Below are 18,728 nucleotides of genomic sequence, written 5' to 3' on the forward strand. Positions count from 1 at the left end.
GTTAGACATAATGCAGCTTGACTATAACCATACTGTACTATACACATAAAGCAGTGGGTGACCCTGGAGAACCATAAGTAAGCAAACATCTTAGAAAACACAAATGTTTTTAAAGGATAAGTACTCCCAAAAATGAGAATTTAGTCATCTACTCGCCCCCATGCCGATGAAATGTCTGGTGAAGTGAGTAGATAATGACTGAATTTTCGTTTTTGGGGTGAACTTTTCCTTTGATATTTCACATTCCTAGACTGTATATAGAATCGTGCAAATGCCCAGCCTTCTGCAGCATGTGTTTACCTATCCCAGTCACACAAACGTGGTTTTGGAGTTGAGCCTTTTTCAAGATGTGAGGATAGGTTTATGTCAGCCTTTCTCTGTGGATTATTTTCTATTATGTAATTGTAAGTCAAATGAATGAACTAACATTTGGGATCAACTCTCTATGCTCATAGTGTATATATATATACTATGGGGTATGGGGTGCATAGTATTTCAACCATGGTCTGAGGCATAACCCATCCTGTCCTCATAAATGGTTTCCTATCCTGTACAACCCTGGGGGCGTCAACACATTTCAAATATATAAGAGCCATCGCTAAGGAAGAACAAAAAACAAATGTCACCACGTGATCATTTACATACCAAACATCACCATTTTAGCAAATTAAAAAGATTTATTATTGAGATATATCTGATCATCCATCATCTGACATACTGAGAGAGGATACTCTGCCATGGGTCTGTCTGGTGACAATACGGCTGGTAGTGCAATTCAATAAGAGAAAACAAGCTTAGACTGTTATCAGCTATTGTGAGTGAAATGTGAGCAGAGGGAATTTAAAATGCACAGTTTTCTCCAAACACGTCTCATCAATGTTAATGAGAGCAGAGAAAGTGTGTGTGAGGCTGACTGCTGTTAGTCTGCCAGGTGACCCAGGACATTGTGACAGGGCTGAATCACTAGTGCCCTACAAAAAATATTACATCTCTAACAGTAATTAGTGCTGTACAGGAATGTTGTTTATCAAATCCTGACTAGTCTGCAGAACAAGGCACATTTTTTTTGTGGGTTTCCCAGTTTTTATTGTTTGATAGATGTACGTGTTAGGGAGCACTGGTCAGAGGGCCCAATACAGCAACTGCTTCAATCTCAACCAGCCCACCCTACAGAGTAACACACAGAGAGAACATACAAAACAGAGTGAGAAATTAAATAGTTTTCCATTCAGTAATCAATGTACTGTAAAGACCATATCAGGATGGGAGAGGAGGAGGGGGGAGTCCCCTTTAAGGTGTAAGGCTCAGAAAGTCATATGAGGGGCAATTCTCTTTTCCTGAGGTGTTACAGGAAGGTAGATAAGATGACATTTACATTTCAATAAAACAGCAAATGGTCACTGCCCTGGGAAAGACATGATCAAAACAAACACCAGGGGGTCATTGTTTTGGAAAGAAGTGATTCATGACTGTCGTAAAGTATGCAACCGCTGTATTTAAGTCAGAAACATTTGGAAGACTGGGAGAACACTTCGGGTCTTCTCTCCGTGCTGCATGTATTAAAGAGATCTAATTCATCACACTGAGTCTACAATTCTTCGGAGAATTAGCAACTCTCTACCTCACAAAGGAGAATTTCCACTACAACAGCGTGAGTTGAGTGTAAATCCACTACAGAATCAACGGAAAAGAGCAAACCTATTTGTCAAATACTTACTCTGGGAAGAGCAGCGACCTGGTAGGCAGCTCTGGCTGGGTAGTTGGTGCTGAAGACTAGAGATAGCAGCAGATTCAGTGGCATTAGGTTATCAACACACACACATATTTAAACATGTTGATATTACTACAGGTGAACAGGGTAAAATGGTAACTAATAGATATCACCCTGACACTTCCCCAGTTGATTGCTTACATTAAGGCAGTTATGTTTTATATTGATACTCCAGTGTAATTTTAAGTTTAAATATGCAAAAGAAGCATAGTGAATTAAAAATGTTCCATTTCTGTCAAAGGTTTTTTATTGATGGAATTTTGATCTCTTTTTATCCCTCACATAAAAGTGGCCAACAGCCTGAAAAAAAAAGCCTGATTATACATGAACAAAAACCTCAGTTCATCTTTAGAATACAGACATGACTCTCTCCCTTCAAATCAACTTCAAATCAGTATTATACACAAAAACTGACTGTCGGCTCCTCATAAACTGACTTCCTCCCTCGGGTCTGGAGGTAGTTTTTCTAGCTGTCAAGCCCACGTTGGGCTAGCCCCGTCCTCCTAAGGTCTAGGAGCAGCCCAAAAGCTGGACTAACCAGTCTAAATAAATAAAATAATAATAAAAATAAGATGGGGGATTGGTAAAAAAATGAGGTTCAGTATTAATGTTTACTCTTCATTTGCCTTTTTATTTTTATTTGGCCATCTCTTTTCCTATACTGGTGCTTAGATGTTCCCTGACTGCTCAGAAAACACACACACACACCCTGTAAAACAGAAACTTACATATTTATTATAAGAATTGTATTCACTGTACTGTACTCACTAGTCTTTCTTGTGTTGTTCTATCAATGTCTTGTCTTATAGTAAATAAATAAATAAAACATTTAACAGATTTTTTTTTTTAAGAATATAGAAAGGAATAAAGAAAGGAAGGTTTGGTGTAAGTTCCACTGAAGTAGAGGTTTCTGGCTCAGAGTATGAGAAAAAACTGATTTTAAGAAAACAGTCTTTAAAGAATAACATATTTTTGGACAAAAAATGGTGAATAGGCTAAAAACTGAACTAGCTTGAAAGACGACATGTTATGGAAGCAAACTGATCCAACATCAAGAAATTGACCAGGCCATGAAAAAAATGAGTTTTCACCTGAAATGAAACGGACACATGGCTGAGCTCTGGCAAAGTTTGATCGCTTGAGATTATCTTTAGGTGAAACCTACAATCTGATACATGGACATGATATAATCACAATCAGCAACATATTTTGCTACTTTGTGCCACTGACTAAGATAAAATAAAAGTCACTGCAGATATTGGGACTGCCCAAGAAAGAAAAGCACATACACACTACAGTGCAGGTGTAACTAATAACACTAATTAGAGGCTCTGTTCCATTGTCCCAGTCAGGCTGCACAAGCAGTCGTTAGTGTGATTAGTTGCACCGAGATTTCCCTGCTGTGGTACGTTGTACATCCAGTTTACCAACGATTTTGTATTTGTTGTTGATACTATTGAGTGTCAGGTAGGAGTTTGTTAAGATACATCTTCTTGTATAAAGGGAAGTATGTGTTTTGTGGTGTCACTTGCGCTGTTAGGTTGAACAGGCATGCAAAATCAAATACTGAATCTTTGGGAAAACATTTGCTTCTTCTTTGTGAATCTTAATTGGAAAACTTTTTCATAAGTTTCAGTTTTAATGATGGACATGCAGCGTTACATAATATCCTGCTCCCAACAAAAAAACAAAAAAACATTATGAAGTTGAAACTGTGATACAGATAAGGGAAATGGCTCCCCCTACAGAAGCTCAAACTTCAATAACAGAAAATCCAACACAACCATTATTAGACATGAAACTGATAAGAGATTTCATGGAAATGTAGTTCAATAAAGCCACAGCAATGAGTACATAAAGGTCCTGCACTGTCATATACCAACACAGGTGTTTTCACTTATTTTGTTTGGTTAGAGCTCTTCAGACTGTGAGCAGGCTTGGTAAAATGTCTCTGTTGTTGTGGAACCTGTTGGGGTGGGAGGACTTTTTTCTTTCTAAAACCTGTAATATTTGTTCTGGTGAAGATAAATCTTTATCACACAAAATCACATATTGTAATGAAACTGGTTCCCTTCATTTAACCCATCCCTGAGGAGCAGTGGGCGGCCAACCTATAGCACCAAAATCCAACTCCAAATCCAAGCCAGTGGTCAGGGCTCCACACAGTAAGGCTTTGCCCCCAGCTGGGAATTGAACCAAGGACCTTTTTGGTGCGAGGTAACAGTTCTAACCACTGATCCACCATGCTCCAAATCTTTCAGGACCTGCTGGTGTATGTTTAACCATATTTGTTGAGGGATCTTTGTTCTTTATTCACTTGAGTGCCTGGAACCAGATTTTGTCATACCAGACCTTAGATGGTGACATACCTTTCCCCTCTTATCCCCCTCCAAGAACATCAATGAGTGTGGAGATGCTCCTATTACTGTTCTTTTTGATAATATAAAACCCCCTCAAATTACACTGAAATAAATATAGTGCATGTGGATGAAAGCCACACTTAACAGAATATTTCTGTATTACAGGTTTTGCAATTAGAGTTAAGGGATTCATTGATCGTCTGTGGTGCATCAGATGTGGCATGTTGTCTGACATTTAGTTTAAAGCTCCACTGGCAGCAGCAGCAGCAGCTCAGGTTTCATTCTGTTTAGTGACTCAGCACACGTCAGCAGTCCTTGTACCAGTGTGCTCAGCTGTCAGCTGTGTTTCTGAACGTTGTTTCATACCTCTTGAGTGTACTTGCTGTGGCATATTTACTTTATGAACAAGCAAATTCAAGGCTAAGGATAATCTCAAGGATGTGCCCTGACAAATATAGTGGTAGGATTGATTGATTTTCTGTACAGGCATTCACAGTGAATGAATAAAGAGTATGAAACCACTGTTGAGCACTCAAAACATATAACAAATGAATCATCATATAAAGTCTGGGTAAGAACAGTATGTACAAAGGCAATGAATAGGCAGCTTCAAGTCAACCAAGTGAAACGTCACCTATGTAGCAACTTGTGTGTAGCCTAACCCTTGTTAATGCAGGTTCCCTGGGTTGTGGTGACACCCAGTGGCAAAGTCTGTATCGACAAGTGGGGAACTACTGTAGTCATGATAAGGCCTGTGATGACTTTGCTTTCTTACCATGGCTCAGCCACAAATTGTAAATGAAAAATAATATAAGTCAATAAATGATACTTACACTGCTTGTAAACATCGTTGACAGCAGTAAAGTCATTCATGTCAGCCAACAGCACTGTGGTTTTGACAACTGCAGGAAACAATGACAGAGATTTCCTCCACAGAACTTCAAAGTGATCGATTCAAAATGAAATACTTTTCAGACAGCAGAGTTTTCTCACCGTTCTCATAACCACATCCAGCAGCTTTAAGGATTTCGCCCATATTCACGAGAGCCTGTGGAAAAGGAATTCCTGTATGAAGGTGCTCTGTTTTCTGGTTGGTTTATTAATGAATGAATGATTGATGAAAAGCTGTTTATGGTGGTTAACCTGTCTGGTTTGAGCCTGAACACCTCCTTCCACCAGCTGTCCACTGACAGGGTCCATCCCAAGCTGTCCTGAGATGTACATGGTCCGATCAACCAATACTGCTTGGCTGGGAGACACAAAACAGGAGCAAACAATCATCTACATAGGATTAAAGGCTGAGTTACCTCTTTTAGGAAGAGTGTGAAATCTTCTTGTTTCATATTCTTCAGTGCTACATAAGGAGAGCAGACAGTAAATGCATATATTTTGATGTTAAAAGTTACTGATAATGCAGAAATTTGTGTTCTAAAAACCGTTGCATTCATCTGCATCTTTCTACTTTATATTATCCTCACCCCACTTGACCATACCTCCACTTGCTTTTCTCTCTTATCAACTCCAAGAGTTCATTTAGTGTCACACCTGTTTACACTACTGCAATAATAGGTGTTAAAGGAGGGGTTTTAAAGATAATGAATTATCTGGCTAACACACACACCTCTGTTGCTTAAACACATATTGATTTAGACAACTGATCTTGCATACAAGGGCTGCATTTTAATGCAAAGTCATACTGAACTTGATAATGAGACAGCTGCATAGAGTAAACTTCAACTCAAAATTATGAGCCTACAGTGTTGTTGATGTTAACAGTTTAGCCTCACAATAGTTGCAAAAGTGCAATCCAAGTCCAAAAAGGTGTACTTTGCTCTTATGCAAGTCTCAGTGAGTGACCACTGCTCCACCTCCAACCACAACTACTGGATGACTAAACTGTGCACTCAAACACAACTGTGTGACTTTATTGAGGAACTATCAGTAGCCATAACTCTCAACATCTTACATAGACTATTAACATGTGGCCTATAAATGTTATTTTGACTGGTAGGCCCTACTGCATCAGCTGTGAGCCAGCTGTAACTCAACGACTTCAGTTAAGTTTCAGCCTGAAGCTCTTCTCACCTGTACGGGCCGATAGCAGCTGGAGCTTTTGCTGTACTGATAATTCTTCTGATAAGTGCAGCCATTTCTCTCCAAATGTGATCAAATCAAGTGCTGTGACAGAGCAGAGAGCAGTGAGCGAGGAGAAGGAGAAGATAAGGCTGCAACGGCACTGGATGACGTAACGGGAGCTGCCGGTCTGTAAATGGTGTTAAAGACGCGCAAACAAGCTTTTTATTTTCATTTTATTTTGTACGAAGGGGCGTATATGGAAATATTATATTATCACGTGAAGCGTAGTCGTGAGTGTGATGACAGAAGGCGTCATTTTACACGAGAAAGTCAGTTGTTTGGCTTGATAATTTTTAATTGCGCCGATACACCACAAATACCCCACACACCCGGAAGCAAACATTACGTCGAACAGCGTGATGAAAACTCACATGGTAGCTAAGAGGAGTAGCTTATCTTACATTCAGAACAACATTTCGGAGATATAAGCATACTGGGGAATCTAGAGGTGAGTATGTGCTGTTTAATCATTCTGTACTCAAATGTTTTACCCGTTGTTTTTGTGCTTTTGTGAATTAAAGGATAAGTACCGTTTTTTACAACCTGGACCTTATTTCCAGCAAAAGATATGGTCATTTACTCACCCAGATAACTTTGGTGTCATTCGGCGTCGTTCGGACGAAATTAGATCCAGTGTAGCGGCGATATATCCATATAATGGGAGTAACGGGGCATCGACACACAGCCTCTATATAACACATTATCTGCCACGAAACTAGTTAATTTCATCAATATTTTGTTATGAAATGCTAGCGCTATTAGCCTCTGAGTCCGGGCTCGTCTATTGTCAACATCCGGGGTCTGTAGGTTGAGCTACTACCTCTGACCTGGAAGATGTCGTCTCTGAGCTGCGCGCGCACCCGCGACAGCCCAGCTTGTTTACCTGTAGCTGCTACTGCTAGTTTGACCCCGGATGTTGATAACGGACGAGCCCGGACTCAGAGGCTAATAGCGCTAGCATATCGTAACAAAATATTAGTGAAATGAACTAGTTTCGTGGCAGATAATGCGTTATATAGAGGCTGTGTGTCGGTGCCCCGTTACTCGCATTATATGGATATATCGCCGCTACACTGGATCTAATTTCGTCCGAACGACGCCGAATGACACCAAAGTTATCTGGGTGAGTAAATGACCATATCTTTTGCTGGAAATAAGGTCCAGGTTGTAAAAAACGGTACTTATCCTTTAAACCAACAACACAACTTTACGTGGAGTAACGTAGCAAGCTAGCTACTGTTAGCAGCATTGGTTAGCGTTAAGTCATGTAGGTGTTTGAAGTGAAGCAGCAACCAGCATGATTGACAGCTGCTGTGTCAAACGTGCCTTTTTGTTTCCTGCAGAAAATGTCTGCGGCTAAAGTGAAGATGCGGGAGAAGAAGCTGAGAAATCAGCCCGCCAGTGTGCAGTATCCATCAGGCAGCACACAGAACGGAGGAGGCACCTCGGTCACTGGTACTGATACTCCTGTCTGTTTATCTGTTAAGGTCCAGCCTGTGTTCTTGTGATGCTGTATGTGTCCTCTTCTCTCTTTACTTCCATTACCTCATCTCCTCTTGCTGACGCATGGCCAGCGTTTCAGAGGGTCAGCACATTTTCTCTGTATGTGTCTGTAACTTAATTATCATTAACAAACACAATCTTGAATATATACAGTGTTACTGTCTTAAATATAACCCAAATCTGCTTGTGGAGGCAGGACAAGCAGAGAAATGGTTCATATACAGGGAGTAACAGTGTCATGTCCACATTCAGGGTCGAATGAACTCCTCAGGAGGACCTGATGTTGAGTCAGTTGTGTCGATTCCTTTTGAAATCATCAAATCAGACACAAATTTGTTTTTGAATATGAAGACTGTAAGTATATTATCAACAGGAATAGTCCATGAAACTAGATTTTGACACTTTAAGGCAGAACCGCATGCACAGGTGAACATACAGTACAGAAGCCACCTTAATAAGATCCTCACCATTTCTGTTTTTATCATTGTAAAAACATCAACCCCTGAGCGTCTGTGGTCCCATGTTGGTTGTCTGTTTTGCCTGCCTTGCTTCTCATTTTTACATGTGACTGCCCTGAAATGACTAATTAATGATCTGCCTAAAGGTGGAGGGGGTGGTGCAGGTCCATCTACAGAAAAGCCAAAGAACCCTCACCAACGGAGCGGATGGGTCCGGGGACACCAGAAAGATGGTGGAGGCTATGTCAAGGAGATGCCCAAGTACATCACTGGTAAAGATGTTGTCCTACCACCATTAAGTAACAGTGTACTGGGTACTGTAAATTAGGACTTTTTGTGTTGAAGGATCGCATAATGACTGCACTACCAATTGTAAGAACTCCTGATAACTTTGAATCAAATATTTCATCATTTATTATCCTGCAGGCCATAGAAAATGATTAGGTTTAATTTTAGATCAGTTTCTTTTATGTGGTACAGAGTCTCTGCTTTGTCTGCTGTCCTTCAAGGAATCATTGAGTTTAGTCCAACTCAGGATATATATAAAAAAAAAAACTAATCGTGAAATTGCTTAAGAACTCCAAATGCAGTGTCACAGTCACTTTTCTCCCTATCCAGCTGGAGCTTTTGCCAGGGCCAGGGCAGCAGAGGTGAGCGCCATGCTAAAAGCTGTCACCAAGACAACGGGCAGCTGCCATGTGTTTGGAGCCCTGCCCAAACACATGAGGAGACGGGCCATGAGCCACAACACCAAGCGACTCCCTCGCAGACTGAGAGACGTGGCCAACAGAATGGTAATGTTCACAGTGTTTCCTTTCAGCGTCTTAATGTCCCCCTTAAAACTTGGAGTCCTGGTTCAAGTAGCAGGTTTAATACTCTCCTTCTCTGAGTACTTCTGATTTGTTCAGTGACATTTCCTTCCTCCTCCAGCGGGAGAAGAGTCTCCTAGCCGGTTCAAAGAAGAAGAAGGAGCAGCCAAAGAGCAAGAGCCGCAAGGCCCGCCGCCGGCACGGAAATCTGCTGTTGGAGTTTAACCGCCGGCAGAGGAAGAACGTGTGGCTGGAGACACACATTTGGCATGCCAAGCGCTTCCACGTGGTTAAAAAGTGGGGTTACTGCCTTGGGGACAGACCCACATACAAATGCTATCGGCCCTCCTACAGGGCAATGAGCAGCCACTGCCTCCTGCAGGTAACCATTGCAGAATTGGAGTGTGAGATGTGTTTCATGTTCGAAACAAAATTAGGGTTGTAATCAACGGGATGTCACTGCTGGTAAAATAAGAATAACCTTTTTTGTACACTCAGGACCTTTCTTACTACTGCTGCATAGAGCTGCAGGGAGAGGAACAGAAGCTGCTGGCTTCTCTGTCACAGCTGACCAGTAAGGACGCTGGTGAGTATACGCCCCAACCACAGATATATACATCTTGTTCATATCTAACCCTGTTCAGACAAAGTGCTAAAGAATATTTGGAAAGTAGACCTATTTTCTCCATGCATCCTTTCTCTCTGAACTATGAGTGCTAATCTGTATAATGTTAAGAGACACACATTATGATCATAAAAGTAGAACCTTTAGATATAATGATAAAAGTGAATGACAAAAGATAAAAGTTCAATGTTTAATTTGGAGTTGTTTGCATTTGGTTGTGTGTTTCCAGGTCCTACATTTGCTGCAGCGCTGAGTCTATCAGGGCGCAGACAGGGCAGTGTGGTGGTGTACAAAGCAGGACAGTACCCCTCGCAGGCCCTGGGCCCTGTGACCTTTCTCTGGCGACCTCGTATGCAGGGCTCAACCCACAGGCAGCTTTGGATTTGGGCTCACCCCACCATTAAAAAGGTACAGTGAATTTTAGGCAGAGATGTGGACTTGACTCATTGTAGCTTGGACTATGTCATTGTTTTGATGACCTTCAACTTCAGTTAATAAAGTAAATTGGTATGACAATTAATTGTAAATTAAATTTGTGGAGAAAAATGTAATTATGATAAATATATATGAGCGCAGAGACGGGCTCAGCAAGACCATTAACTCCACTAACTCTGTGCTCCCTGCAGGACCTTCTTCCTGAGTTACAAGCTGTGTGCCAGTGTTATGAGGCAGTCGTTCCCCCAGCTGTTCCAGTGGTGACACCTGCTGAGGTTGTTCCCACTCTAGAAACAGAGCCAAAGCCTGAAAAGACCTCTGACTGCAAGCAGGTAACTGGAATCAAGAGAAAGCGAACCTGTAAGGATGCCAGTGGACCTCCAGCCAAGAAGATCCTGGGAGATGGAACCAGATCTCCCACCACCCTGGTTACCTGGAGGTCGAGCTCAGCTGGAATAGTTATAAAGTTAGTGTAGTTTAGAATTTCATTGAGACGTCGACTAAGTAAAAATTTGGCTTGATTGAATAATTTAATTTATTTTATTTTGAAGTTTTTGTATATCACTTTGTTGCAGTGATCTCACAATGGAGATTGTACGCTATCGCCTGATCGGACCACAATCCCATTCTGTTCTGGCAGAAACTTTGGAAGCTGCTACAGACTGTGATGTGAGACTTATTGAGTTGGCAACATGAAATGCAAAGAGCCATTGAAATATATTTGCATTTCACGCTGAAGAACTGAGTTTTATTTGAGTTCTCTTTTGCTTTTAAGGAAATTAACAAATCCCAGCCCTCTTCCCTCTGGTGGCCCGAGCACTGCAAAGATGAGAGCAAGATGAATCTGCATAAGCAACAGGCTGATGTCTATCAAATACTCAAAGGTTTGTTATGTTATTCTCTGCGTGAATTATAATATCATTGCTTTTACTTGTTGCCATCTAGTTGGGTGTGTGTATGCATGTTTATCTAACCTTGACTCTGTATTTCATTCAGGCATCTATTCGACTGGAGAGCTGCCTTCAGGCGCAGTGCTGGGTCTGACTGTGGATGACCCCAGGCTCACTTTACCGACAAAGAAGGTTAAAGCTTTGCCCTGTGTAAAGCAGGCACAAGGTAAAATCTGACCTACCAGGCAGTCAGACAGATACATATAGTTAAAAGGGTGTGATAATCATAAATTATGTCTCCTTGACTGGAATCATTCAATAATTGTCATCATATCATACTCGTACAGTGTGCAGGAAGACGTAAAGTTTCTTGTCATGTATGCCAGCAGAAACGTGACAGTAAAATAAGACACATCAATAGTTCAGCAAAGAATCAGTCTGTTGTGTCTGGTCCTGAGGTTGTTTTCAGAGAGTACACATCTGGTTCTGTGCTCCGGGGGGCCTCTGCCTGGCCATGCAGATGTTCCAGGTTCGAATCCTGGCAGGACCCTGTACTCCAAACACACCCTCAGTTACTGACAACAGCTGATTCACTGGCTATGAAGAGATACTGAAAAGATGAGAGGGGTTGGTTTCAACCAGGGCCTTCATGTTTCTAGCTTTTTTACCACCGTGGAGGTTTTCTCAGTTTGCACATTTTCTATTTACAGTAACATCCAAAGAAATTCCAGTGACATTTCAGTAATAACACCATAATTCTAATCTGTAACGTCTAATGTTATGTCAGGGCTCACACACGTCCATGTTTACTCTGCAAGTCATTTGCTCATATATTAGGGTTGTGGGGTAAAGCAACCGGACCGCCCCATCTACAGATTTGCAATAATAAACTGAAAATCAAACGGTAAATATTTCTTGCTTTGCATTAGTTTTAACCAGCAGCTTGATGTAGCTGTAGCAGCCAGAACTGCCAGGATAGTAATGCCCGGCTTTAAAATAACCAGGGTTATTCTTCCAGTCTGTGACATGTTATCAAGAATGATTCTTTTTTTCTTTGCAAAATAATGTGTTCCCACTTTTTAGGCTGATGCCTTAATGAATAAGACCCCTTTTTATTTAAAAAAGCACAGGCCTCTGCCTCCTGAATAGCTTCCTCTGTCCTCTGCTTCCTGCCAGTCCTCACTTGAATCCCTGCTTTAGCCACCTTTTGGTCACTTGAGTCCCTGTACTGAACCACTTCTCTGGCTCTTGTTCCCTTGAACTCCTCTTCCAAGGATTTCAAGGGCATTTGTAGTTTGTTGTGCTGTCCTTAGAGCGCAATGCTGCTCAGGCTCTTTGGCAGCCCAAGCCATCTCCTAAGGTGGTTGCTGTCCCTCCTCTCCAAGGTCTCAATTCTTGAGATTGGGACTGCATAGATGAGGAGGGGCCACAGGACTCTGGAGAGAATGCCATGCGGATACACCCAGGCTTTCAAATTCCCAGGTAGGCCAGATTTGTCCACAGATTACTGACTCGGTACATGTAGAGTGGCTGGATAGTGCGTCTCTCAGCGAGCTGTCATAGACCTTGTCTAGGCTCTTGACTGGCTTCTCTGTGATGGATGGTTATGGCTGTGCCTGCAATGTTGAACCGATGTTGTCCTAAACTTTCCCTAGCACCACAGATCTGGATTTGGCTGGTTTGAAGGACATCTGGGCTCACTCCACTGTCTTTTCGCGCCCCTGCAAAATCCGGCAGCCTGGGGCTGATTGTGTGTGTGAATGCCCTGATGGGTGGCTGCCGTTGAGCAGACGTCGTTCTGGGCCCTCTGCACTCTGGTTCAGCAGACTGAATGAGCATGTCCATGGCTAGGGAGAAGAGTGTTGCAGAGATAGTGCACCCTATGATGATGCCCATCTCCATGCTGTGCCAGCTTAATGTAATTTCCTGAAGGGACCCTCATCCTGAAGTTGCTGTAGTAATCAGCGATGAGGTCTTTGACTCTGCTGGGGACGTGATGTCATTGTGAGCTGCGCTAACTTGTGTGCGATGGAGCGATGGATTTGCCAGGTCGAGCACAACGATGACAGGTTGCCCTCAATCTCTCCCCGATGAGCTGTCACCACATCTGTGTGCTCCAGACAGCCTGGCATCCTTGAACTTCCACTCTTCTGGACTGTGTTGGTGTAGGTCTTCTTGGACATGCAGGTTGACAGCCGATTGGAGATTCCGCTGAAGAAGATTTTGCCTCAGCACTCAGCAGGGAGGTGATGCAGAACTGGTCTATCTGTATGGAGTTTTCCTCCCTCAGGATCCACACCATTTTAGCCATTCTCCACTTTTCTTGGATCTTCCCCCTCTCCAGAAACACGCAGAATCATCCACAGCCGAAGCAGGAGTTTGGGACAATTCTTGTACACTCTGTATGCTGTGCTGCTTGGTCTTGGAGCAGAGCTTGCCCTTCCTTTACAGAAGACCCCTCTGACTTGCTTTAGCTGCAGCTCTGTCATGTCAAACTGCAAACCCCTGATGTCTTTCAGGGCCATTGTAAGTTGGCTTCAGGTGCTGGTCTTTGTCTTCCTGCAAGCAGTTGAGTGTCCCATTGTGCTTCTGCTTCCTTGGTGAAGAGGTGTGCAAAAAAGCTGCACTTTTTTGGGCCCTTTTGCAACACCACCTCGACGCCTGGCGCCTCCTGCGTCTCACCAGTGCAGACTCTTGTACGTTGTGCTGCTCCTTCTCCCCAACAGACACTTCTGCTTCGCTTGGTGGATCTTCAAGCCGCAGTCGTTCAGATTTTGCCACATGCACCGCACTGCTCGCTCAGTTGTTTGTTCGTAGCCTGGGTCTTCTGCCTTTGTGTCTGTCCAACTTAGACTCATCTTGGGAATCATTCTAAGTAATTTGGACTTGAGCTTCAAATCATTGAGAAAATACATCATATAATCATTGATTTTATACTTACAAATACTTAAGGATGGACTTGATTTACTATATTGTTCTATGTTCAAACATGATTGCTACCAAACTCAATTACAGCAAATATATCAATAAATAATGGTTTGATTTATTGTAGCTTCTGTTTAGAGAACATGCACACTCATTTCAGGAAACTGCAACACACAATATTGAAATGATACATGAACATTTTTTATTGAAATTTCTTCCTGCTCTACAACAAAGCAGCATATAACCCTATTTAAAATTTAAATCTGGACTTAACAGCATAACCTCCAATTCTGAAAAGCCTGTATTATGCAAATGTTGCTGAACCAAGCAATCCATTAGGGCTTAGAGTCACCACACCTGCATAAATTAAGCTATATCATATGTAAATGAGGGGATGTAAAAGCATGTGCCTGTTTCCACACCTTAATATGTTTATTCATCGGTAATCAATCCACTGCTCCGGGTTATGAATCAGAGGTAGGTTGCTTCATATGTCTCTCCGACACGAGTGATGCTGGTCATACAAGAGCATGCCATGTGTGTGTGTGCTGTGTGTGTTTCAGAGGTGGACGAGGAGAAGAGGAGGGAGCTTATGTTGCGAGGAGTGCCTGAACATTGTTGTCAGAGTTTTCTGTGGGAGCGGTCTGTCCGGGACAACGTCACTGATAACAAGATATCAGAGCAGGTAGGTCATCACTTTCTAACAGAAATGTCATCCAACACTGACTTTTTTTTAACATCTCTGTTTCTGAAAGTAAAGAAGAGCTTAGATGTTGCACTTAACGCATTTTCTGTCTTGTACAGGAGTTGAACCGTATGAGAAGTGAGGTGTTGGTGCCGGGCTCCAGGCTGAGTCCCACTCCCTTGCAGGGCCGAGTCCCAATCCTGCTGGTTCACCAACCTGGCAAGCACGTGGGACATGAGATGAGCTCCTGGGGTGCTGGATGGGACCTGCTGCTTCCTAAAGGATGGGGCATGGCCTTCTGGGTCCCACTGGTAGGTAGCACAGACAGTGCTTTTACTTGATTGAATTTCCCTGTATTATCTTTTCATTACTGTCATGAAGTAGTGGTTTTGGAATAATTATTATAGCTGCTTTAACTTAGGTTAAAACACAATTAAGATATCCCTTTCATTCTAATGAGCTTCTGCCTATCTTACTGCATAACACTGGCTGTGTACATCAGCTATGTAATGCCAGACAGAGTGATGAGGCCTGCTTGGTAAGGCAGGCAGGAGTTTATTCAAACTACCAATGTGCATGTTTCCACTTAAAGTGCTGTGAGGCTGTATGTATACAGCGTGTAATACAGTGGATGTCAGTATGGAACACTATGAAAGATGTTTTCATTATTTGGTTGCCTCGTCCATGTTTTGGGGCAGTTATATTTGTTTTGGACAAGAACTGTGAAAATGTTAAATGTACCTTGAAATTTAAAGGCAGACCAGAAGCCCTCAGGTTTGCTTTATATGTCAAGTTCCATAAAATCCAGTGTTTACTCTGTTCTGCCAGGTGTACAGAGGAGTTCGCATTGGAGGGCTGAACATGAGTCTGAAACATTCTCAGAATAAAGGAGCCCCCCACTTCCCCCATGATTACCCAGACTGCCCCGCAGGCCTTCGTTTTCAGGAGGAGCAGGAGGCAGAGCTGCTGGATAAGTTCAAAAGGTCAGCTGAAGAGTGAGCAGGAAAAGAACCAAAAACACTAATACTGCGTGTGATTATTATTATTATTATTATCAGAAACATGGTAAGGACTGTTTTCTGTGGGGACATCTTGTACTGCCAAAGCTTTTCTGTATCTTATAATATTATTTTGGCACGTAACTACTATGTCAGCCTGCTGATAGAAAACAGAATCTCAAGAACTTGGCCCGAATATAGTAGGTCCATTTTACTTGTGGACTGTGGGGTCGACAATATATTTTAATCAACCACTGGCAAACTTAGACTGTGAGAGGAAACGTTTTCAGTTAAATAAACATTAAGTAAGGTGAAAATGATACTATGTTTGGGCTGACGATGCTGTAGTGCTCTGTTTACTGTGTACTGTATGAGTGTACAATCATCTGCGAGGAAAAGATAATATTCACTTGCCTGCAGTCTTAGCGAGTGGTGAAAATGTCAGTGGATTAGTGGTTTTGATAGAGAGAAGCACTCTAAAGCTGTGACCCCAGTTAATTTCCATTATTCAGATCTGTCCCACCATGCAGATGAGATGCTAATAAGCCTGCACGCTGCTCTTCCCCTACTATCCGCTGCTCAGCAGTCATGATTTGTTACATAAATTGGCAGGGTTGCCCCAGCAGTTTGACAAGGGTTTGACCTCCTGACCTCTTCTGTAGGCGTCCGCCCGCCAAAAGGACCAATTACATTAAACATGGCTGTCTGGCACCGTTCCGTTGCCCATGGCAACAGCTGGCTGAGGAGTGGGAGCTTATCTGGAGGGAAGCAGGAGAGGAGAGGAAGGGAAACAGCCCGATCCAAACCACAACTGAGGCCGACACAGTCATGGAGGAGGAGATGACATTACATAGAGATATGACTGTAACTACGCCTCAGAGCCACTTCACTGTACTGAGGTAAATGTTTGTCTTTGTTTTGTTTTGTGCTTTATACTGAAGATTTATTCACTTTCTTATCCCCTCTTGTCTTATTGTGAAAATAAAGTCATATCAGTATTGACTCAAAACACACCCACTGTAGGTCCACGCCAAGCTCCCTTCAGACATCTTGGACATCTAAATCACACTTCTAACAATATTAACACTGTTGAATTTTAAAGGTCCCTTGAGCAGAAATGTGCACTGTTTCGGGGGGCTTTTGGCTCCAGTCATCACTTACCTCTTTCCTATTCTTTATTAAGGGACCCCAGCGCTGCTTTTGACAGGCTTGATGCATGGTGCTTCTCCAGTCTACCTCCCTTTCATCATAATGTCCCTGATGAGAATACCCAAAGTACATCCAGCCTTAAATTGCTGCAATAGATCATGGAGATTAGTAGAGGGGAAGAGTTGCATCTATCCTCATAAAACTATCACACCAGCTCTGAGTAATGACTGACTTTATGAGAAAAAAATTGGATTGATTTCCACTGTCCATTGGCTGCCTTTTTCTTCTCAGCATTAGGAATTAAGAAATGTTCTTCAACCAAATTTTATGTCCCTCAGGGTGCTTAATGGGGCCAATGAAAATGCAACTTTTCCCTGTGTTATTAATCGCCTGGTATGAACGGATATTATTTGTTTTTTATGCTTCCTAGGAACATAAAGGCGCTGAGGCTGCTTTCTGGTTGGTGCAGACCCACGACATCTAAAGGTCAAAGGCCGTGCCGTGTTGGACAGCTGCCACCTCTCGACCGTTTAGCTGCAACATCGTTTCTCACAGCACATGGGATGAGTCTGGTGTGGGTGCGTCTGTCACTTCTGTCCAAGGGCAAACCAGAGCTCCACGCCATGGTGTGTGTGCCAACAGCAGAGGACCTGCAGCTGCTGAAGAAAAGGCCTGGCAACAGCGGCCCCCAGGAGCCCCCACACAGAGACCACTTTAAAAACAGAATTAAACGCAGAAAGAGGGGCCCCAAGAAAGCTGCTGCATCCTCTGCTAAGACCGAGGGTAAAGAGTCAGACCTTCCCTCTGCCTCTGAACCAGACCCCAAATCCTCCTCTGCCTCTGAGCCTAACTCCACCACATCCGAAGAGCCTAAATCATCCTCCCAGTCATCCTCAGACCTCATCTTTGGGCTTTGGCCAGATCCTCTGCCGAGTGTCACCTCTCACTGCTCTCGGGTGACTCTGGGCTGGGTCACTCAGGGGGACTTCTCCCTTTCTGCAGGCTGTGGGGAGGCTCTGGGGTTTGTCAGCGTCGTTGGTCTCCTTGACACCCTCGTCAACCAGCCGAGGGAACACAGAGGAATGTTTCTGCTGCGCAATCCCGCCTCCCTGCACTACCGCTTTGCTAAAATCAACATAGAGATCTGATTGAAACATCTGGGCTCAGAACATGCAGAAAGCACTGAATTATTCTCGGTTAACAGGGAAAGATCATCACGACTTATATCCTGCAGAGGCCAGAAATTATATCTCATTAAGTTGCATGATGCTTCATTCACTAAGTGATCCTGTGCCTTGATAACTGCTTCAATGTTTTGTGCCATCATCTACTCTACACTGCTGGTTGAAGACCTAATGGCAAGCATGGGGCATAACCATAAACTACCTGGTGTTGCTGTTGAATAGACAGTTTTTAGTTAGGAACTCTGGGAAGAGTCCTCATCATCATTTCAGTTGAAAAGCTTAGTTGTTTTCTTATTTGTTCCCATATCAAAGCCTTTGTGCTGCACAAAAGGATCAGTTAAATACTGTAATGGAATGACAGCCTTGGTTTTAGTTAGAGATTAGTTCAGCCTTTTTATCAGCTGGACTGCCAAAACAAATTCATTTCTGGCATACTAATGATACAGAGAGTATTTATGTTGGTGGCCTTCTATGACTTTTTAAAAAGTCAAATTAATTGGTTTGAATTTGAGAGAAGTGTCAGTTTCTGTTTAAATATGCCACTGCATTGAAAAGGTTTTGTTTGAACATGAGTTAATAAAATACCCATACTGCACTTGACAGATTATGCCATCTGGGGGTAATTACTGTCACCTTCTCCTGTGTTAAATCATACAAATCATAATTTAACCTCCAACACTGAAATGACGCACTGCGGCCTGGCCCTTTTATAAGCAAATGCATTGAACAACTGATACTTTAACATGCATTCTTTTTATAGTTACACTGGCATGAATACTGGTTTCCCACACATCCCATAA

The 18,728-nt window shown here is 42.7% G+C and overlaps 2 protein-coding genes across 2 annotated transcripts; one reads left to right on the top strand and one right to left on the bottom strand.

The window, feature by feature from the left end:
* Positions 1-370: 370 nt before the first annotated feature.
* On the bottom strand, positions 371-6,373 carry LOC311259299 (2-iminobutanoate/2-iminopropanoate deaminase-like). The gene is made up of 6 exons (XM_084356355.1): positions 6,217-6,373; positions 5,275-5,380; positions 5,125-5,179; positions 4,965-5,033; positions 1,718-1,773; positions 371-1,167 (listed from the first exon to the last, which is right to left on the bottom strand). The coding sequence occupies exons 1-6, from the start codon at positions 6,279-6,281 to the stop codon at positions 1,108-1,110; spliced, it is 411 nt and encodes a 136-aa protein (XP_084212481.1). The 5' UTR covers positions 6,282-6,373; the 3' UTR covers positions 371-1,107.
* A 166-nt stretch (positions 6,374-6,539) lies between these two features.
* Positions 6,540-18,528, top strand: pop1 (POP1 homolog, ribonuclease P/MRP subunit). The gene is made up of 16 exons (XM_084358706.1): positions 6,540-6,715; positions 7,611-7,722; positions 8,375-8,500; positions 8,847-9,022; positions 9,159-9,419; positions 9,536-9,623; positions 9,892-10,070; positions 10,289-10,563; positions 10,673-10,766; positions 10,873-10,981; positions 11,094-11,213; positions 14,476-14,597; positions 14,717-14,908; positions 15,426-15,580; positions 16,258-16,494; positions 17,175-18,528. The coding sequence occupies exons 2-16, from the start codon at positions 7,614-7,616 to the stop codon at positions 17,890-17,892; spliced, it is 2,961 nt and encodes a 986-aa protein (XP_084214832.1). The 5' UTR covers positions 6,540-6,715; positions 7,611-7,613; the 3' UTR covers positions 17,893-18,528.
* Positions 18,529-18,728: the final 200 nt, after the last annotated feature.

The sequence above is a fragment of the Pagrus pagrus genome, assembly GCF_965226575.1.
Source record: "Pagrus pagrus genome assembly, chromosome: 7".
Classification (NCBI taxonomy): domain Eukaryota; kingdom Metazoa; phylum Chordata; class Actinopteri; order Spariformes; family Sparidae; genus Pagrus; species Pagrus pagrus.

Bases quoted from the DNA above. Each gene is read 5' to 3' on its own strand.
- LOC311259299 (XM_084356355.1), bottom strand. From the start codon at position 6,281: ATGGCTGCACTTATCAGAAGAATTATCAGTACAGCAAAAGCTCCAGCT. The intron at 1,774-4,964 runs GTAAGTATCATT...TGCTATCTCTAG, and splicing joins CAACGATGTTTACAAGCAGT to TCTTCAGCACCAACTACCCA. The intron at 1,168-1,717 runs GTAAGTATTTGA...GTTACTCTGTAG, and splicing joins AGGTCGCTGCTCTTCCCAGA to GGTGGGCTGGTTGAGATTGA.
- pop1 (XM_084358706.1), top strand. From the start codon at position 7,614: ATGTCTGCGGCTAAAGTGAAGATGCGGGAGAAGAAGCTGAGAAATCAG. The intron at 7,723-8,374 runs GTACTGATACTC...ATCTGCCTAAAG, and splicing joins AGGAGGCACCTCGGTCACTG to GTGGAGGGGGTGGTGCAGGT. The intron at 9,023-9,158 runs GTAATGTTCACA...TTCCTCCTCCAG, and splicing joins GAGACGTGGCCAACAGAATG to CGGGAGAAGAGTCTCCTAGC.